Here is a 22493-nt window from a genome sequence, read left to right on the forward strand (position 1 = left end):
CTGTCCACTAAATTTAGTGAAAATCAGTCAATGCCAAAGAAAAACAGAAATGATGTCCATTTTCCAAGTAGAAAATATAAGTCCGAGAAAAGAAGTGTAAGCTCTCCTCTGCACCTTTATTTATTTTGTTTCTTAAGCTTATGCCTTGGGTACTTGGCTGCTTCAGACTGAATTACTGAGATGGGTCTCCACATAGGGCAGAATGTGTGGGGTTTGTGGGAAGATCCTGGTGCCTCACGTCGTGCCACTTGGCACGTGGTAGGCACCTGGTAAGGAACAGATATGAGGTCACAGGGTGACGGGCCATGTGTGAAGTCAGTAGGCAGGAAGATTTCAGTCTCATCTGGCACGGGAGGTCCAGTGGAGGAATGGTATAGCTTCCCCCACTTCGCGTTTCTTGAGGGCCTGCTGTACTCGCCGTGTGCCCTGCGCTGATGTCCAGTGTAAGAACTTGATCTTTTCTGTGTTGCTTTTCACCCTCCGAGGTAGCCCTACCTCGGGGGCGTGGCTTAAAACACTGACTAAGAGACAGATACCCTTGATTCCAGATGGCGCCTCTGCCACGTAGGAGCTGAGAGGGCTCTGCGGAGTCCGCTGCAGCTGTTCCTGTCCCCAGATTAGAGAAGGGGGTGAGCTGCATACCCCAGAGATGATAGCAGAATCTTCACTGCATCTAAACAAAAAATGTCTAAATACAGCCAAGCAGACCCCCCAAGAAAATGCTGCACACACCGAGAGCCAGGCAAGGCAGAATGTTAAGAAAAGTCCGGCGTGGCCCCAGGGAGGCTCTAGAAGGACGTGGTAGTCACCGTCCAGATCCGTGACCTGTGCTGCCATTTTTTCTGTCTGTCTTTGTCTGCAACTTCAAGATGTGTAGTCGTCTTTAAACAACTTCATTTCCCCCAGCTGGTTATTCACCATTTAAAGTCATAATCCTTTGTTTCTGACATCATAGAAAAGGTTAAGGTGTCTCCCAGGGACAAAGGAAACAGAAACAATATCATGACTATGGTTGTTAAATGGATTTTTTTTTCCAAGAGATTTGCTTTGAGTCTTTATTAAGCTTGAAATGGCCTGGTTTTCTTTCTGGATGAATTGTCTATAAAATAATTTCCCTTGATAAATATCTGTATATCCCGTTGGCAGCACTGCTCTAAAGCTAATAGTTTGGAAAAGCATCTGAAACCATATTGACTGGTTTTAGACTGCCCTGACTGACTGAGGAGCGAAGTACTCACCCTCTAACTACTACCGAAGGAAAATCTATTTAGTCAACATCGGCACTCACCATAGCTCAGCTCCATGCCACTTTTGAAAGAGATTTTATTCTTCGTTTTATAATATTACACCCAGTGCTTGCCAGCTTAAGGATGTTAGCCTGTACACTGGAAAAATAGCCAATATTTTGTTCTGGTAAAATTGAATTAAAAAAATGCATCTTTTAACTCTACTCCTGTAAAACCAACAGTTCATATATTTCAGATGTAAGTGAAAAAGGCCCTTCAGAGATGAAGACTCTTTGGGCCCAGAGCCCCTCAGGGACCTGCCCACTGGGGTAAAAGTGCAGGAAAGATTAAAAGGTCCCGGGTGTCCAGCCTTGGGGACTCTCGGGCTCCGCCCCTAACCCATTCTGAAACCTGATTTCCTGTTTGTACAATCATTTCCTTTTGAGGACAGTTAACAGAAGGCTGGTTCCTTCCATGTTGGACCCATCGGACGACGGTGTTTTTAAGGACATTGAAATGTGATTATAATCAGAATTGTTTCCAGACAGCATGCTTTTTGTGCCCCATTCTTGCAGATAGAGTCATCTAATTATGCCTGTCTGCTGTCAACTTTTATTACCTGAGTTATTTGGATTTGGATTATCCAAGAGCAAGTCTTATTCTCAAATTGGTTTTCCTCAACAACTCTCGTAGAGTTAATGCAGCTCAGAGAATGTACACTCATTTTCACATTAGGCTTTGCTGGGAACAACACAAGTGAAATTGTTGGGACCAGAGTTGCTCAGATTTTAGGGACTCCCAAGCTCTGCTGGGAACATGACCCAGGGATGCAAATTGTGGAGACCAAAATAGGACTGTAGATCTCTCTAGTTATATGTTCCTCGAAACAGACTAAAGGCTATAGCCTTGGTTTTTCTGGGTCAATTTCAGAGATTCTACAGATTCCTGTATTTTTCTTTCTTTCTTCTTTTTTTTTTAGTTTTAAGTGTACAAAACAATGTAATAGTTATACACTTACACCCCTCACAAAGTGATAACCCCCCTCCCCCAATCCACCACCCCTCTGACATCGTATATAGCTGTTACAGTTCCACTGACTCTGTTCCCTATGCTGTACTCCACATCCTGTGACTAGATATGTATCGAATTATAGTTGACATTAAGTATTATTCAGCTTCAGCTTCAGGTGTGCACTACAGTGGTCAGGCATCTACACAGTCCATGAGGTGGTCTCCCTAATAAGACATGTGCCCATCTGACACCCTACAAAATCTTTACAACATTATTGATTATATTCCCCCAACTATTTTTTGTATCCCTGTGGCAATGTTGTGGTTACCGATTGTGCTTTTTAATCCCCTCACCTTCTCCCTTTTCCCCAACCCTCTCCCATCTACCAACCCTCAGTTTTTCCTTTATGTTTCTGAGACTATTTCTGTTTAGTTTGCTCATTTATTCAGTTCTTTAGATTCCACATATAAGTGAGATCATATGGCATTTGTCTTTCTCCGTCTGACTTATTTCACTTAGCATAATATTCTCTGGGTCCATCCATATAGTTGCAAATGGTAAGATTTCAATCTTTTTTATGGCCGAGTAATACTCTATTGTATAAATGTACCACAGTTTCTTAATCTAGTTGTCTACCGATGGGCGTTTCAGTTGTTTCCACATCTTGGCTATTGTGAATAGTGCTGCAATAAACATAGGGGTGTATATATTTTTTCAAATTAGCGTTTTGGATTTCTCTGGCTACTTAAGAGTGGAATTGCTGGGTTATAAGGTAGTTCCATTTCCAGTTTTTTGAGATACCTCCATACTGATTTCCATAGTGGCTGCACCAATCTGTAATCCCACCAGCAGTGCACGAGGGTTCCCTTTTCTCCACATCCTCGCCAGCACTTGTTTGTTGATTTATTGATTCTAGCCATTTTGACTGGGGTGAGGTGGTATCTCATTGTGGTTTTTATTTGCATTTCTCTAATGATTAGTGAGGTCGAGCATTTTTTCATATGTCTGTTTGCCATCTGTATGTCCTCTTTAGAAAAATGTCTCTTCATGTCCTCTGCTCATTTTTTAATTGGGTTGTTTGGTTTTTTTTTGGTGTTGAGTTGAATGAGTTTTTAATAAATTTTGGATATTAACCCCTTATCAGATGTATCATTGACAAATATCTTCTCCCATTCAGTGGGTTGCCTTTTTGTTTTATTGATGGTTTCCTTTGCTGTGAAAAAACTTTTTAGTTTGATGTAATGCCATATGTTTATTTTTTCTCTTACTTCCCTTGCCTGAGGGGATATATCAGTAAAGATATTACTAAGGGTAATGTCTGCAAATTTACTTCCTATATTTTCTTCTATGAGTTTTATGGTTTCAAATCTTACATTTAAGTCTTCAATCCATTTTGAATTTATTCTTGTATATGGAGTAAGGAGGTGGTCCAGCTTCATTTTTTTGCATGTGTCTGTCCAGGTTTCCCAGCACCATTTATTAAATAGACTGTCTTTACCCCAATGTGTATTCTTGCTTCCATTGTTGTAGATTAAATAACCATATAAGTATGGATTTATTTCTGGGCTCTCGATTCTGTTCCATTGATCTATGTGTTTTTATGCCAGTACCGTGCTGTTTTGATTACTATAGTCTTGTAATATGATTTGATGTCAGGTCAGATCCCTGTATTCTTGAAAGTGACAATGGTGGTTCAGGATTCTGGCTTCCTCATGATATACGAGTACTTACATGGAGAGTGGTGTCTCTTATGGTGGCCTCGCACCACCAATTGATTACCTTTTGGTTTTCCCCACTGAAGACTCCTCTGGATGAGTCGTGTGTGTGTGTGTGTGTGTGTGTGTGTGTGTGTGTGTATTTATCTGTATCTATATTATATATATATATATGTGTATATATATGTATATGTATATGTATATAGAGAGAGATAGAGAGATATATATAGGTGATATAGATATAGATATATATAGAGAGAAAACACCAAAAAAATGTATACACATTTTAAGGAAGGAAAAAACTGTATTAAAATTACGCTGATGCTGACCACTTTGAGCACCTCTTGTAATTGCAAAAGTCAAACATGACTTGTGTTCATGTTTTATTATCGGTATATATTGAATATTACTATTTTAATATCGTTTTTTCCTTTCTTAAAATGTGTATGCATTTTTTGGCACCCTCTATACTCGTGTGTGTGTGTGTGTGTGTGTGTGTGTGTGTGTGTGTGTATAACTACAGATATACTTATATATCTATATATAATTTTTTTTCTCTTTTCTCATACTGAAAGATTTCCATAGACACTTCTCGTTTCCATGAAAAGCAGATGGAGGACTCATTCACAGCACAGATTCAATCCCTGCCCCACTGAACCATCCACTCCTTAATCTGGCCATAACTTCTGCTTTCTGCCCTAGACCCACCACTCTCTTGGGCCCCCTTAGCTAATTTCCATTTCCATCCCAACACTAGCATTTGGTGTTATTTCTGGGGCCATATTTCACAAAGTCTAGATCTGCGTTTTGTTTTTCTCACTTTGAGGAATGACCAAATTCACAGGAATAATGAGGGAACACCAGAGCCCCCCTTGATAGGCACATGCTGGGCCTTCTTACAGTGTGTCCAGACATGCTCAGTGGGTGCTCACCCCCACATCCCTGCCACTGCAGGAGGGTGTATTTCCAGTTTGTACCTCCACAAAATGACACATCATGACATGTGAGAGCCTTGCCCAGTTGAGCCACTGTCATTCAGTCCACAGATGCAGGGTCCCTGTACAATCAGCTGCTCCCACCACAGGCATGACCTGCCCGATGATCTGTAAACCCACACACGAGTTACCCATGTTAGAGGAGTTAAGAGTTCAATGAAATACAGGACGCTTAATGCCCAAACTATAGGAGCTGTAGTGGGATTTACTTTGTATTGCCAGAAGGCATTTCAGAATTGGGCAGTGTGTTGGTTTGGGCGTTCTCACCACAACTTCTCTGAGGAGAGGGTATGGAGGGGCTGCAGAAGAGAGGCGGGAGGCAGAGGAGCCATTGTCTTCCTCCCCGACCTGGGAACAGTTGTGTCCAGGCCATAGCATTGTGTGCCACGTGGCCTAATATACACTGGCAAAGGCAGAAAGTGAACTTGCCATCTTCTCTTAATTTCTAAGCTAATTGCTGAGAGCCTTTGCAACATTTTTAATATGTTACACACCTCTGAACAGCTGGCAGGTCTCAAATAAAATAATGGACACGGTGGGAAAGGGCATTCTTTTGATGAGCAAGTTGCTTCCCGTCATGCCTGGCCCTAGTAAGTGCTGTCTTGGTTCCCAAGGAGGCAGGGACATGACCTTTCTTTCATCAGAGGCAGCAAAACATGGAGGTTCAGAGTGTAGACCGCAGGGGTTCAAATCCTAGCTCTCCTGCTTTCTTGCTATGACCTCACGCAAGTTAGCACCTCGCTGCCTCCTCTGTAAGAGAGAGTTCCAGTACCTGCCTCAGAGGGTCGGTGCTGGAATTAAATGAGTTAATGTAGACAAAGCCCTTAGAACCGTGCTTGGCACCTATTATTGCTGTTAAAACTTACTGTTATTATTAATATCCGTGCCATTAGTAGCAGCAGCAGGAGCCTTGTGCAGCTCCCCACAGGGCTGCCTGTGGATCTCTGTGTCTCGCAAATATTCTGGAAATATTCTTGAGAGCCTTTTGACGAGTCCAGATTGCTAACCTAGGGTCCCTGTGCTGCCAGCTCACTCCCTGCCACATAACCAGCTGTTCTCAACTCGTACTTCGTGGGCTTTTTCTTCCCTGAATGTGCCACTCGGCAGCTGTCTCTATCAGGTTTCATTCTACTTCTAAATATAGTCCAGCTAATTTCTGCCCTGTCATCAGATTCACTGGGTGTGTGACTTAGACGGAACAAGAATGGCAGTTGAGAAATCATCCTCCATTCTCTACTAACTGGATTGTCTTCCGACGTTTTATCATGTCTGAAGGCAGACTGCGCAAGACAGCTTTGGGGCACATTGCTTCCAGGGCCAGTGAAAGGGTCACCGGGGTTCCTTCCCCTGAGCGGGCAGTGAAGGCAAGGTGGTCCCCTGCCTTGCCTCACAGCAGCATGGGCTGGCTGACAGATGCATTTGCAGTGGAGGGTTCCCGTCAGCGTCTACCAGCCGACCTGGCATTGGCTCTGGGTGTAATTGAATGCTTTGGGAAATTTGATTAAAATGTGAAAAGGATGCTTCCTGGTCATAGAGCTGTAAAGACTGTCTGGTATTATCCAGAAGACAGGGCCAGTTGTCCCTGCTGCTTTAGCTATCTCTAAAGGAACAATTAGAGTTACACTTGGCCGGGAGACTTGACGCGCTGTGTGGCTGAAGTTCAGCTCTGTCTGATGTAGGGTAGATTAGTGCTGAGTCCAGTGCTCGCTCGTTGCCTTTGAGAAGGGCATTAAGGGTCCCCTAATGCCATGGCCTTTCTGCGTCGCTCCTAATACAGTTTCTATGTAAGGGAATTACTGGCCCACTGTTTTCCTCAGAAATCCAGAAGGCCACACTGCCCCGTTCATCAGGGATTTCTGAGATCTGCACCAAGCATAATTGGCCTTTGCCGATCGCACAGAAAAACTAAGACGACCTTACCTAGAATGCTGTGTGTTTTTTTCCTGAAAAGCGGGCTTCTGATCTAAAGAGCCAGAGCGGGCACCCATGTGTCACTTCTTATTGATCCCTTGTTCTCTGGGAGGCAGCAGCTCAGCTTCCATCAGCTCCGCTACCTGTCGCTCACCCCATCAGAATCACAGATTTTCACGTCTGCCTCAGACTGTGGACTGAAATCATGGATCCCCCAGTGGAGCACAGTTCCAGCTTGCAGAGGCTTCATCACAGCACTGACATGAAAAGACAAACAGAAATCTGACTTGCCATGTTATCCATCCAATAAAAAAGCCACCCAAGGGGAGAGGAGTAGATATTCATCACGTCTCAGAAACTCAGCCAAGCCTGTGCGTTTTAAGTGCAGTATTTCTAGGTGGACTTAGAAAACCTTTTATTGGCAAAGCAGAGTCCTCCTCCTGACAGCTCTTTTCAGCAGTGGGCCAGCCTGTCTGGGTTAGGACAAAGGGAGCTCTACCCGTCTGATTTGGTCCGATAGCACTGGGGTTTTCTACTTCCCCAGTGGTTGGCACAGTATTGGGGGGTCGGAATACGTTTCCACGAGTTAAGCAGACCGTCCTCTGTACACTGCCTGCATTTGCCTTTTTCTGCAGTCAAGCTTTTGGCTGCTGAGGCGGCCTTTGCTCTGGTTTAGCATGAGCAGAATAACAGCATTGGCTTGAAAAGAGATGCAAGCGATCATTATGGGATTATTCAGTTGGCTTGTCACCAGAGCATTTCTCTGTTGAAAGGGGCATGTAGATTTTTTTATTATTATTAAGGAATTTCTACCTTAGCAACTGTGTGCCTATGTGTGTGTTGCAGCATCTGCAAAAGCCAAATTTCCGGAGAACTTGTTGTTACTATATCTTGCTTCTTCCTAGTGTCTGATTTTTCCAGAAAGTTCTTTTGTTTAATGAAGGTTCTCTGAAAGGGCGAAGGGTGAGAGCCTTACCTGCAGTATAAAGCTAAAAAGGAATATTTCAAGGAAAGTGTAGTTTGAGTTGAATTTCAGCAGGTTGGGGAAATCTACCTACTTTAAATGTGTCCCCTCTGTATTTGGAAACTTCAGCCTCCCCTGTGTGAGTAGAACATATCTTTATTTTTCTTACCGAAAAACAAGGGGTGAAAAGGATGCTTCCTGGTCATAGAGCTATAAAGACCAAATGTCTTGGTTCTGTCAAATCGATCTGAGCTGGCAGTTAGTGACTTGGATTTGCTCTTATGCGTAATTGTGGCAATTTTAATAGTTAATGGTGAACATGGTATGATAAGGAAAGAGTGTTCCCATGTGATATAAAACAAATACACATGGTGAGTGGATCCCACCCCACTGATATTTACCAAGCAGCTGCCGTGGTCTAGCACTGATTTAGCTCTAGTTACAGCATGAACAGGACAGCGTGGCCCCTAACTCACAGAGCTGACAGTCCAGAGGGGGAGAAATGGTGGCGTCTTCTTCAAACAAGGCCCTTGGTGAACCACCCCAGCTGATGGTTTTCACGGAGCAAGATGAGAGGCAGGGTCAGCTGGGCCCAGGTTGGTTCAGAGGCCAGGAAGCTGCTGCGCCCTCTGCTGGTTCCGGGCTCTACATGGGTCACAGGCACCCAAGTTCCTCCTTTTGGGAGGATGTGAAGATGAACACGGTTCCAATCCACTTCCGATTTTTCAGAGGTGGGATATTGTGTTTGTTCCCTCTAGGTTTGCTTCTCTTACCTTCTTATTCTAGCAACCACTTGGACTTCCAGCAGAGGACAGGCCAGAAAGAGACAGGATGGTAAACTGAGGCCGAACATGGTGGGCCTGAGGTTAAAGGGTGCAGGGTACACAAGGGTGACACCGAGGGAGGGAGGGCGAGTTTGGGGGATGGCAGATTTTTCCATCCTCTGCTCCCTGAATTCAGGGCTCTGAAATGTGTTCCTTCCTTTGAGAAAATGCTACATAAATACATGGTGATGGTAGCAGAAGAACACTCGCTATTTACCAAAAGTGATCAGGAGTTGCTGGTGACATCTCTGTGTTCAGGAAAGAACGAGACAGTGTCGCAGAGGAGGCAGAAGGTGGCAGTTTGATTTGCCTTCAGAATGCTGATCTTTCATTTTTTTGGAGGTTTTATACAATTTTTTTCTTTCTTTACAGAATGAAGTTGGCCTACTGGAGTTCTTCCAAAATGTGATAAAAGAAACTAGGGCAGAGCCCAAAAAAGTGACTAGTTGGGTCCTCAACACTTTTCTGGGTTTTTTAAAGCAACAGAACCTTGCTGTCAGTGAGAGGTGAGTGGGGTCTGGGGATTTCTTCTTCCTTTGTAATGGACTCTGTCCAGAAGCAGCTGATACAGGGCAGGGCTAGTGTGATGCTTTACCTGTTTCCCCTCAGTCTCCTGACAAGACACACATACCTCTGCGAATTCCAAATTCAGAAGCTGTTCTCCATCACATCTGAAAACTCGCTTGTTTGCTCACATCCCTGACTGTCCGTGCTATCCTTTGCACTGTGCTGGGGCTGGGGGCCTGCCGGGGAATAAGACAAGGAGGTGGTAAGTTTGAGGGGGCTACAGACCTACCTATGAGAGAACAGACAGTGTCCTCAGTGTGAGCCTGTTACGCTGGAGGCGAGCCCAGGGCCGTCAGTGTGCAGAAGGGACGTGAACTGAAGTGGGGGCAGGTGCCCGAGGTTTCCCTCAGAAGGTGATGTTTGGGCCAAGTCCTGAAGCGCTAGTGGGAGTTGCCAAGTGGAGGGCCGGGCCAGGGCATTCCGATCAAGGAGGCGATTGTGCGACACACAGAGATAAGCAGGCCCGTCGGCTCAGGAACCCGGAAACTCCAGGGTGCTGAGGCGGGCTGGCAGGAGCGGAAGGGAGAAAGCTTCAGAGGGGGGCAAAGGCTGCCAGGAGTGCTTCGTATGCCTTCCAAGAGCTCTCAGAAGCCATAGATGACAAGCACATTCCAGTTTCCCTTTGGTGGGATGGGATGGGAGAACAGACTAAAGGCAGGAAGCCCAGTTGGGAACCTCATCTAGGAGCGTCATTGGAAAGTGCCCCAGGCCTGAGCTGAGGTGGCAATAGCAGGGCTGAGGTGAGGTGGACATGGAGAGCAATGATCTCATATTGGCACAACGTTCCGATTTCTTGCTTGGACAAGGGAGTGAAATGAAGGGCAATGTTTTTCAGTCTAGTGGGAGGTAAAGGAAGAGAAATAAACTGAGAAGGCCAGGGTGAGGTCAGATGCCATGTTCCTTTTTGGACATGTTGGGTTTGAGCTGCCTGTAGGACAGACATCCCCCTCGTGGGGATAACCAACAGGCAGTCAGATAGACGCAGCTACAGCTGACATACCTGGGAGGTACAGATCTGAGCATTCTCGTCTGTTCCTTATTCAGCACATGTTAATTTAGACTCTGCTCTGTGCTTAGCTTGGGGGAGACCAGTCAACATGACAGACGCAGTCTCTGTTTTCAGAGCTGACAGTCTGGAAGCTGGTGATTACAGAGCAGTGAGTAAGATGCTCTGAGAAAGGACAGTAACAGCTAAGCTAAGACCTGAGCAAAGGCTGCATAGGGTTGGTTAGGCCAAGTCCCAGAGACAAAAAAGTGCTGGCGTCGGGAATGGCACGTGGGAGTCTGGGCACAACTCTTCTGGGAATGCAGATACAGAACGTGGATTTAGCAGCACAGACATGGTACTTGACGTCGTTGGAGCCGATGAGAACTGTCAGGACACAGCGTGAGGAGATGGCTCAGGAAGGCCCTGAGACTCTCCAGACTTGAACTGAGAAGCATGGGCAGAGAAGAAGGAGAAAACCCAGGAGAGAGTTGATGTCACAGAGGCCAAAGACGAGGCGAGTTTCAAGAAGGAAAGAACGAGCAGCCGCTTTACATTAGGGGTTGGCAGGGGAGAGACGTCAGAGGGACACAGAGGCAGATGGCAGGACCCTGGCAAGGTCCCCATCACTGTGGAGCGGGCTCTTGGTGCATGTGTCATTGTCTCAGCAGCACCCAAAGCCGTGGAGAAGTGAAGTGGAGAAGACAGGCATGAATTGATACACGATTCCCAAAAGTTGTTTGCTCGGAGAAGTTAACTCTGTACAAGGCCCACTTCCTGTTCAGCCTCTTGTGTGCAGTGTATCCATGTATGTCATGTGTTAATGTGGCCACGTGGAATCAGTGCTATTCCTTACCTGGCTGCTTGCCAGCACTGGCCTTGGATGAGTCCCCTCTCTGACCGTCAGTTTCCTCATTGGAGATGAAAATGACCATACCTGCCTCCAAGGGTTTTTGAGAGGAAAATGCACAGTGCCTGGCCCACAGTGGGCCCACAGTGTTAGTTCCTTTGTCTTTGCCATGTTGACATATTAAGTATGGCCACCCTGTTTCCTGAACTCCTATGGCATCTGCTGCCTTTTCGTCTGATTCTCGGCCTCCCAGATTTGACTCTATTCAAAAACTCCAGTCTCTACACTGAAGTACTGCGGCCATTTAGTGAATGCTGGAGCCATCTGGAAGAGTTTATGGAGGAGATACTACACACCGAAGCCTTAAAGGATGGATAGGCTTTGGTGAGGGAGAAAGCTGGGCAACACCACTGGGAGCCAAGGCACGGGACTGACAATGAACTAGCATGTGTTTGGACCAGGGAAGAGCATAACTGGTAGGAACAGTGGGTGGAAAGTGGCATAAGAGCACGGTTGACTGTATAATTGGAGTAGAACAGGAGCACGGAGGGTGTGGGTGGTCACAGGGGAGTCACGCTGAATCCAGGGAACAGGTGTAGAGCAGCACCCCCCAGTGTGTGGGGGGTGAACAGGACCCACCTGGCCTCAGGAAGTTCTCCGTCTCCTGCAGAGGACTAGACTTCTGCATCAGTCTTTTAGCTCCAGGCAGAATGGGGTGCTTCTTGTTTTAGAACTCTACATAGTGCAGTGGGAGCAGAGAAGAGGGAGATCATGTTAGCCAGAAGAAGCCAGGAAGGTTCCAAGATATGGTTTGAGCATTTGGAGGAGCTATAAATCCGAAAACTTTGAATTTATAATTCCTGTATTGTTGGCTATGATTCCTGAATTTTAGTCTTGGCAGAGACCTTCAGGATCTCCTGGTTTGGCTCTTTCATTTAGCAGATGAGGAAATCGAGGCCCTAAGAGGTCAGGTGGTGGACCTCAGGTTGCACCGCTGCTAGGACTGGAAGCCAAGTCCCCTGACTTTCAGGTCACTTTCTTTATATGTTGGACTGAAATCAGGGGTTTGCTAACAACCATGTTGGTAGCTTCTAAAGGAATTGAGGTTGATAAATTGGCTTGTTGCGTGAACTTGCAACCTGGTATTTACCCAAGCAACTCATAAGCACTAGAGTTTTAAGAACCCAAAGGGTACTCAATTCGAAACTATACATTTGACCCTTGGACAACATGAGTTTGAACTGCACGGGCCCACTTATATGCAGATTTTTTTTCAATACTGTAAATGTATTTTCTCTCCCTTATGATTTTCTTAATAAGTTTCTTTTCTCTAGCTTACTTTATATAGAAATACGTATGACATACAAAATATGTGTTAATCGACTGTTTATGTTATTGGTAAGGCTTCCATTCAACAATAGGCTGTTAGTAGTTAAGTTTTAGGGGAGTTAAGTTACACACAGATTTTCAACTGCACGGGGGTCGGTACCCCTAACCCCAGCATTGCTCAAGGGTCAACTGCAGTTGGTTGTTCCAAAATCAGGGAAAGAGGAAGCTAAACAACAGCTCTATTTTACAATATATGTTGAATAAGAGCCAAGGGGCCCAAATCCAGCTGTAGCAGCTCTCTTCCCACACAGTCCAAAGACCTTTTAGCTGGATACCAGCCTCATCTTGGAACAAACATTAATTAATAAATCACCTCAGCTACTAGGATGCACATTTTCAAAGCTTAGAACAGCAGTACTGCAAAGCTAGCAATAGTCTTATGAAGACACCTGGCAAGGAACACTCTAGAGATCAAGTTGGCAGGAACTAATTTTGCAAATCAGCATTCATCTTTAAAGACCTCAAAGACTGGTGTTTAAAGGGTCTAACCAGAAAAGCTCTGTTGAACTTGGCTTTTTAATTATTTTGAGTATACTGCTTTGAAAGTTGTGTTTTTGTTAGTATTAATAACAGGTCTGATTTAGTTATGAAAATGGAAATTACAGATTCTTTGACCAAGGAATCTGGTAAAATCGTGGAAGTTCAACTGTCCAGTTGTGCCATACAGTTGAGTACCCTGAACTTCCAGGTCAGCTATGGCAGCATAGTTTCCGGAGGCTCTAAGAAACCAGGGGAGGCTTTTGAGCCAAGAAGGGACCGATAGTGACAGGCAGATTCGCCCCACAGTGTGATACGGGGGATAGCATCCAAGAATGGCGCTGCAGGAGTTGGGAGCCTAGTAGAGGTCATTGTGGCAGGCCTGATTTTATACAGCCTGTGAGCTAAGACTGGTTATTACCTCTTAAATAGACTAAAACAAAGAAGAATATGTGACAGACCGTGTTTGGCCCACAAAGCCTTAAATATTTACTATCCGGGGCTTCCTAGAAGTTTGCCAACTCCTGGTTTAGGACATGTTGTTTGGATGAGATGGGACCTCTTGAGAGGTAGTTGAGTGTAGTGGGTAGAGAGAACTGGACCCTGAAGAAGCAGTGGCAGTCTCGGGAACAGGTGTGCTGTCCTCCTTCACCCGACTGAGGTCGAGGCAGAGAACCACAGAAAGGAGCACCGAGGCTACTCATCCTTAGCAGACAGGAAGTAGAAGAGGGATAGTCAAGAAGAAGGAGGAAAAGGGTCTAAATGTAGCTCAGAAGTCAGGGTGCAAGAGGATTGGGAAAGCTGTTATGTTTGGCAACAAGTGAGGGGAGGTGGTAATTTGAGAAAACAGCTTCTGTGGAGGGAGAGGGTTAGAATCCAAACACCATGTGCTTACGAGGGTGAGCGACTGCTCCTGTCACTGCCTCTTTATTGCTAACACAAGGTACGCAGTCAGGAAGAAGCAAGGGACTGCGAGATCACTGGCAGGCATTTTCTATGCAAGGGGAGAAGTGAGCCCTTGTGAAGGTGAGGGGTTAAGGCCGCAGAGAGCAGATAGAAACATCGGAGTCAGAGCTTTAGGAGCTGAGAGTGACAAGGTTAAGAGCTTGGGTCGAGGGGGTGGTTTGATGCACTAGGAGGGGGACACCATAGAAAATTCTGCATCTTGCATTAGCTGATATCCTCACGAAGTGGGAGGTGAGGTATGTGCCGAGAAGGGGAGTGGGAAGGAAGGTTTCTAGAACAGTTGCTTCGGTGGGGGCAGCAGGTAGGGGCCAGGACATTAGCAAAATGGACGACAGGATTATTGATCAACAAGGGCGACCTGGATGTCCAAATCCCGGTGTCTCCTCCAGGAGCTTCTGTGTCCCATGTTAACAGAAACAGACAAGATGGACTTTGGGCCTGCGTGAGCTTGGTGATTGAGCTGGGCAGCACATTTTTAGGGTACAGCTTGGTGGGAGCCAGGGGTGGGGGGTGTGGTTGTAGAAGTGTCAGGGCATCTGCTCCCACAACCCAAGCTGGAGATGGAGTTGTGATCCTAACGGAGCTCTAATGGACTGGATGAAGAGGGAGATCTGGAAGATCCCGTTTCCCCTCCTCCATAGATAGGCTGGCCTTTGGATTAGAGACAAGCACACAAAGCATAAGCCTTCGATGTCAGATAATTCTTTAGTGGAGACACATTCACTGTCCAGAAACCAGCATTGTCTGACAGCAGCAAATTAGTAACTTGTGCTTCTGCTGCCATTATGCTCCAAATCTGATTGTCTATTTGATGAGTGGGATCTTTCAGGGTCAGTGTGACAGGCACTCATCTTTGTCATCATGTTGCTTGACGTTTGCCCTGGCGTATCTGGAATTGCTATATGCAGTTTACCAGATACCCGTTAGGGGGAAGACGTCTGTGACACGTGTTACTGACCTACTGTGTGTCAAGCACTGTGGGTACAGAGAGGGGACTGAGAAATCCCAAGTGCTGATGGGTCAGTGCAGATACTTGATAGTGTAAACTTGTGACCTCACTAATGAATTAAGGTAATTGGATGAAAAGCAAAGTATTTTTAGCTATGTTGTGTTCTATTTCTGTCCTTCTCTGTCCCAACATCCCTGATATGGTTGACTATACGAGAGTGGGGACCCTTTTTACCCCCCCTGCATGTTCTAGAAATCCAGTTCAACCTCAGTGCTGATTATGGTTCTACAGTCTGCACTCTAATTGGCCATTGTGTTTCCTAGGATTGCAGAACATCCCAGAAACCTGCATCTTTAATACAAACTGATTGTGTATTACTTGTCAGTAAGGAGGGGGTCGAGGGGCTGGAAAAAGGCTATCAGTTTATTTCCCAGCCCTCTGCCCCTCTTCCGGTTGAGATTTAATCAGGATGCTTTACAGATGTTCCAAATACCAAATTAATAACACCAGACACTCTCCACACCTAATTTCCACCTGGAAGTACCTTTATCCATATGTACTTTGGGATAAACAGACACTGAGGATGATGGTCTGCCCTGTGTGTCAGCTGTTTTGAACGAACAACCCTAATGAGGTTTCACTGTACTTGAATCAGACTACTGTAAGTCATACCTGGTGAACTTGCACTCAATTGGTTTGAAATTCATAGAAATTGGCAGCAGCTAAACGGTAGTTTATTATCTGAGCTTACAGAGAAATTAATAGTGAATGATGGCAACGGAGACTTAAACAGGAGGTGTTTTCAAATGACGTTAAGCATTTCAGAAGCTTTCATTTACATAGACAGGCTAATTTGCTATTTATAAGTCTTTCCTATCTGTTTAAAACTAGTGCCCCAATGACTTCAGGTAGACAGCATTTCATAGCCTAGTTGTTCTATGTGTTTGGAAGTAGCAAAACCATATATTTGAAAAGAAATACATAGTCTGTAATTCAGTTTTGTCTTTTGACTAATCTAGGCCTTCACTCCCTCTTCTACCTCTGAATGGGAATTAATGACACTTGCCTTTTGTATCACTGAATCTTGGCAAATAAGTCACGTCCTAGAAGTGTAGATCATGAATTCTGGGTCCTTGTGTGTCCAGAACGCAGCTGTGAGCCTGCAGGAGCTAGCAGTCTGTGGAGAGGCCCAGGAGGACAGTTACAGACGTGGTGGGTAGTCATTGCGTTCCCTTGAAGAAAAGCTCTCACAATGAAAAAGAATTTAGATTTGCACAAAAAACACTCAAAAAAGTGGCTTTGTTAGCTGTTTTGTTTGAAGTAATTTTTAGGCTGATCTTTTAGTTTAAAATATTTAATTACTAGGTTTTTTCTTTTCTTTTCATGGTTCATAAATTTTGCAACCACCTCCTTTTTTTGACTAAACTGAGCAGTTGTCTGTTGCTACAACTTCTGCCAAACAGCTGTTATTGTTGGGTGGTAAAACAAAGAGAAACAACACTCGTCACAAAAATTTGCTATATTCTAAAATACAAAATGAGAGAGCCCAATTGGCCTGTTGTTTTCATTGCTGGGTGGGGATTTAAATATTTAAACCTACAAAATCAGTTGCTCTGATTCTGAATAACTAAGTGATACCCTGACAATGGGAAATGTAAATTTCTTTTCTCTCCTTTTGGGGCTGCTAGTCCTGTCACACCTTCTGCACTGGCTGAGCTTCTCAACCTACTGGACAGGAAAACCATCTCTTCATCTGCAGCGAAACAGGTATGTCCACACTTCCTAAAGCTTCTGACTGCTCGGCTATCCCAGGAAATGTTTTATGTGAAATCAAATGCCATCACTAAGTGAATTTCATAATTGAAGTATTAAATGTTTGTAACTATTATTTTTATACTGAGAGGTAGGAACATTTTATTTAGTAGATAAAGTCAGTATGTGCTAGGCAGGTGACTTGCTTCTCATCTTTGCTAACCAGGGAGAAGAGTTACGTTTCCCAAATATTTGTCTATGTGAAAGGCTGGGGCCCTGCAGCTAGTGGGGGCCTCAGACTGCGCACACGTCCCCTGTGCCCTGGATGTTAGAGGAATACAAATGTTTATGACAGTGCTCAGTGGTAGCAGAAAGATTAGATGGCCTGAGGGCAGAAATAAACCTACACACACACACAAGAGCAGATGAATCGTAGCATTTGAAATGAGGAGGGGAGATCTTCCCTTTCCCACTCATCTTGCCCCACCAAAAATGGAGGGGGAAAAAAAACCTAATGCAGTGAATAGGTGCAGTAGGAAGAAATGGAAAATGCTGGAAGACGCTGATAGCTGGGTTCATGTATCAATAGAGACAATTTGGGATTCTAAACAAACTTCTAGCATGTTTAAAGGAGGTGGGCAGAATCCCGGCTTCTGCTGGCAATCAAAGTGGAACAAAAGTCTGATTAGAAAGGTGTGAACTGTGTGCCAAGTAAGGAAATCTCCCTATAGATGACTGCCTTGAGGGTTTTGCAGTATTTTTCTACTTTGTTCTCTGTTTTTAAGAAAATCACATACTGATTTTTCTGGTGAAAAAAAAAAAGGTATTTGTTTTTTTTAAATAAGGAACCCATCCTTCTACTGGTATATTTTCATGGAAAGGTGCCTGGAATGGTGTTCAACCAATATTAATCGTAATTATTTCAAGGTGGTAGAATTTGAAAAATCTTTATATTTTTCTACCTTACTTAAACCGTGTTTTTTACCACAGCTTGATATATAGTTTGATATCGGGGAGTGTGCTGCCTCCAGCTTTGTACTTTTTTCTTAGGATTGCTGTGGTTGTTCAGGGTCTTTTGTGGTTCCATACAAATTTTAGGACTTTTTTTGTTTTCTGTGAAAAAAATCCCATTGGGATTTTGATAGGGGTTGCACTGAATCTGTAGATTGCTTTAAATATAGACATTTTAACAGCTAATTCTTCCAATTCATGAACATGGAATATCTTCCCATTTCTTTGCATCTTCAATTTTCAATATCATCTTGTAGTTTCCAGTGTTGAGGTCTTTCACCTCCTTTGTTAAGTTGACTCCTGTGTATTTTATTTTTGTTGCTATTGTAAAAGGGATTTTTTTCTTCATTTCTCTTTCTGTTAATATACAAATGCAACAATTTTTGTATATTGATTTTGTATCCTTCAATTTTACTGTATTTATTATTTCTAATAGCTTTTTTTGGTAGAGTCTTTAGGGTTTTCTACATATGAAATCCTGTCACCCACAAATAGTGCCAATTTTACTTCTTTCTTTCCAATTTGGATGCCTTATATTTCTTTTTCTTGCCAATTGCTCTGGCTAAGACTTCCAGTACTATGTGAATAAAAGTGACAAGAATGGGTATCCTTGTCTTGTTCGTGATCTTATAGGAGAAACTTTCAGTTTTTCACCTTCGAATATGATATTAGCTGTGGTTTGTCATATATGGGCTTTATTATGTTGAGGTACTTTTCCTTCCAAACCCATTTTGAGAGTTTTCATCATAAATGGATGTTGTATCTTGTCAGGTGCTTTTAATGCATCTATTGAGATTATCATACGATTTTTATCCTTCATTTTGTTAATGTGGTATATATCATGTTGATTGATTTACAGGTGTTGAACTAACCTTGCACCCCTGGAATGAATCCCACTTGACCATGGTATATGATCCTTTCAATGTATTGTTGTATTCAATTTGCTAGTATCTTGTTGAGGATTTTTGCATCTATGTTCATCAGAGATACTGGCCTGTAATTTTCTTTTTTTGTGATGTCTTTGCCTGGTTTTGGTATCAGGGTAATGTTGGTCTTATAAAATGAGTTAGGAAGCATTAGCATTCCGTCCTCTTCAATTTTTGGGAAGGCTTTGAGAAGGATAGGTATTAAATCTTCTTTGAATGTTTGGTAGAATTCACCAGTGAAGCTATCTGGTCCTGGACTTTTTTGGGGGGGAAGTTTTTTATAATTGTTTCAATTTCCTTACTATTGATTGGTCTATTCAGGTTTTCTAATTCTTCATGATTCAGGAGTTTGTATGCTTCTGAGAATTTGTCCGTTTCTTCTAAGTTGTCCAATTCGGTGGCATATAGCCTTTCATAGTATTCTTTTATAATCCTTAGTATTTCTGTAGTATCCATTGTAACTTCCCTTTCATTTCTGATTTTATTTATTTGACTATTCTTTTTTCCTTAGTGAATCTAGCTAAAGCTTTGTCAATTTTGTTTATCTTTTCAAAGAACCAGCTGTTCATTTCATTAATTTTTTCTATTTTCTTTTTATTCTCTACTTTCACTCTGATTATTATTTCTTTCCTTCTACTGACTTTGGGCTTTATTGGTTCTTCTTTTTCTAGTTCCTTAAGGTTTAATGTTAGATTGTTTGAGATTTTTCTGTGTCTGAAGTAGGCCTGTATAGCTATAAATGCCCTCTTAGTACTGCTTATGCTGCATCCCAAAGATTTTTGGCATGTTGTATATTCACTTTCATTTGTGTCTATATATCTTTTGATTTCTTCTTTTATTTCTTCATTAACCCAGCAGTTGTTCAATAGCATGTTGTTTAATCTCCACATATTTGTGATTTCTCCAGCTTTCTTCTTATAGTTGATTTCTAGTTTCATACTGTTGTGGTCAGAAAAGATGCTTGATATGACTCCAGTCTTCTTAAATGTATTGAGACTTGTCTTGCATCCCAACATATGGTCTATCCTCAGACTGTTCCACGCGCACTAGAAAAGAATGTGAATTCTGTCACTTTGGGATTGAAAGCTCTACAAATATCTATGAAGTCTATCTGGTCTAATGTGTCATTTAAGGCTGATGTTTCCTTTTTAATTTTGTGTAGATGGTCTTTCCATTGGTAAAGTGGAATGTTAAAGTCTCCTACTATTATTGTATTCTTGTCTGTTTCCCTTTTTGGGTCTGTTAACAATTGCTTTATATATTTTGGTGTTCCTACGTTGGTGCATATGTGTTAATAATTGTTATGTCTTCTAGATGGATTGTCCCCTTTATCATTACAAAATGTCCATCTTTGTCTCTTGTTACCTTTTTTGTCTTGAAATCTATTTTGTCTGATATAATTATGGCTACACCTGCTTTTCCCTGGATACCGTCTGCTTGGAGCATCATCTTCTACCCCTTCACTTTGAGCCTCTGTTTATCTTTGGAGCTAAGATGGTTCTCCTGAAGGCAGCGTATAGTTGGTTCTTATTTTTTAATCCATCCAGCTATTCTGTGCCTTTTGATTGGTGAGTTCAGTCCATTTACATTCAGGATAATTATTGATATATAAGGACATACTATTTTATCTTTTGTTTTCCAATTGCTCTGTATCTCCATTTTTTCTCTCATATTTCTGTCTGCTATTTTAGTTTGGTGGTTTTCTATGATGTTTTTCTCCATTTCCTCTTTCTTAATGTTTCATTCTCAGCTCTGGAAATTTGTTTTGTGGTTACCATGAGGTTTGTTAAAATGTCTCATAGATAAAATAGTCCTTTTAGATAAAATAGTCCTTTTTCTTCTGATGACATTTTCATTTGCCTATACAAGTTCGGTCCTTTTCCTCTTCCCTTCTTTTATGTTGTGTGTTCATTACCAAATTGCAGTAGCTATAGTTAATTTTTAATGCTTTTTCCCTTTAACCTTTATGTTATAATTGTTTAACTCCGCATTCTGAATTAGAGTTGCAAATTTCTGTTTCTGTCTGTCACCTTACTTAAAGCTCTGTGTACTCTTTGTATTTTGTTGCAGGCAGAAGCTCAACATTTATTGTAATGCAGGTCTTGTGGTGGTAAAATCCCTCATTGTTTGTTTGGGGAAGCCTTTATTGCTCCTCCATATTTAAAGGATAACTTTGCTGGATATATTATTACTGGTTGCTGGTTTCTATCTTTCAATATTTTAAACATATCATTTAATAGTCTCCTGGCCTTTAGGGTTTCTGTGGAGAAATCTGATGATAATCTGATGGGGTTTCCTTTGTAGCTTACTGCCTTGTTTTCCTCTGGTTTCCTTAAGAATTATTATTTTTTGACAGTTTTAATATGTGTCTTGGAGAATTTCTTCTTGCTTTGAGATAATTAGGCATTCTATTCATTTCTTGTACTTGAATGTCCAGTTCCTTCCCTAGGTTTGGGAAGTTCTCCTCAATTATTTCTTGGAATAAGCTCTGTTTCCTTCTCTGTTCTGGGATATCCCATTGTCCTTATGTTGCCCTTTCTAATGGAGTCTGATAGTTCTCACAAAGTTTTTTCATTTTCTTAGAATCCTAGTTCTCTCTCCTCTTCCACCTGAATCATTTGTAGGTTTCTTTCATCTCTTAGAGCTAATTCTTCCATATGGTCTGCTGTATTTTCAGTGCTTTCTAAAGCATTCTTCATTTTATTTATTAAGTCTCCAGAATTTGTTTGGTTCTTTTTTATAGTTTCAATCTCTTTGGTAAAGTACTCCTTCTGCTCATAAATTTTATTCCTGAACTCATTGGACTGTCTTTCTGAGTTTCTTATATATCATTGAATTTCTTCATGACTCCTATTTTGAATTCTCTGTCATTTAGATCACAGTCTTCCATGACTTTAAGCTTGGTTTTTGGAAAAGTGTTGTTTTTGTTTCTGTTACTGTGTTACCTTTGTTGTTCATGCTGCTTGATGGATTGTTCCTCTGCCAACATTTGAAGTAGTGAACACTTTTCTTATTTAGGTACCATTTGATATTAACAATTCAGAATGTTGATCATTATAGGTCTTTCTTTTGTTTCCCAGTAGATGGTGCTATAGTGCAAGTTTTTATTTCCTCTTACCTCTTGTACCTGGGGGTGTCCGGGTGGAGGCGGGGCATAGCTATGGTCATGGGAGTACTGCCTGGGTGACCAGGGTGGTGGGTGTTCCCGATGCGCCTGAGCCTCCTGGCTCTCAGGGCACCACCACCATGGTGGGGGATGTGGTGAGTGGAGCCATCACGATATCCCTGTGCTGTAACTTGGTTCCCTGTGGCCACTGGCACCAGTGTGGTAGCCAAGAGGAGGGCTCAACTGCAGTGGGGGTAGGGAGCCAGATTGGCCAGCGCTGATGCCTCTGCCCTTCTTACCCTCTGCCTGGCCAGAGTGTGAAGGCCACACCGACTCCTCCACCACTGCTGCGTTAGCTGGGAAGCGTGTCCGTGGGCAGTGTCCCTGTCTTCTCCCTGGTCCTGCCTCCCCTATGCATTCCAATACACCCACCTTCAGATGGATGGATGTGTGGCTCTCGGGCTAGTGTGTTGGGCAGAGGAAACTTTGCTGGGGTACACATGTCGAACTAGCTGTAGATTTACGGGGAGACACAGAAGGGTCTTCTGCACCATGACGCTCTATAGTATACTTTTTTTTTTAATGTGTTAACAGTTATTTTTTACTGAATTTAATAGAAGAATCCAAGTAGGCCTTTGGTTTTAGAAACCTGGTGAGCCAGAGTGTGCTCAAGCAGAGCAGAAAGACTCTCTGGTTCTACTGTTATTGGTGTTTCCTCCACCAGAACTAGAAGAGGTTCCATTAGTGATTAGATGATTTGAGGAGAGGAAGAAAGTGGACTGAGTAACTGACTCCTAAGGATGACAGATATGCAGAAAGAATCATCCTGTTTTGAGAACATTCTGAGTTCCAAGAATCTCCCACTTTGT

The 22493-nt window shown here is 43.0% G+C and overlaps 1 protein-coding gene and 1 long non-coding RNA gene across 3 annotated transcripts in view; one reads left to right on the forward strand and one right to left on the reverse strand.

Moving 5' to 3' along the window:
* The window catches only part of GATB (glutamyl-tRNA amidotransferase subunit B), a 78968-nt gene that overhangs the window by 49824 nt on the left and 6651 nt on the right, over positions 1–22493 (forward strand). For both annotated transcript variants that reach the window (XM_074338446.1, XM_019722812.2), the window contains 2 exons: positions 9019–9152; positions 16518–16596. In XM_074338446.1, coding sequence (XP_074194547.1) covers positions 9019–9152; positions 16518–16596 — 213 coding nt within the window. The remainder of the gene's footprint in view (positions 1–9018; positions 9153–16517; positions 16597–22493) is intronic.
* On the reverse strand, positions 5792–12109 carry LOC141572741 (uncharacterized). Its single transcript, XR_012498190.1, has 3 exons — positions 11688–12109; positions 9278–9389; positions 5792–7115 (listed from the first exon to the last, which is right to left on the reverse strand). It is a non-coding gene; the product is annotated as an uncharacterized LOC141572741 (long non-coding RNA).

Source organism: Rhinolophus sinicus, linkage group LG07, assembly GCF_036562045.2.
Source record: "Rhinolophus sinicus isolate RSC01 linkage group LG07, ASM3656204v1, whole genome shotgun sequence".
Lineage (NCBI taxonomy): Eukaryota > Metazoa > Chordata > Mammalia > Chiroptera > Rhinolophidae > Rhinolophus > Rhinolophus sinicus.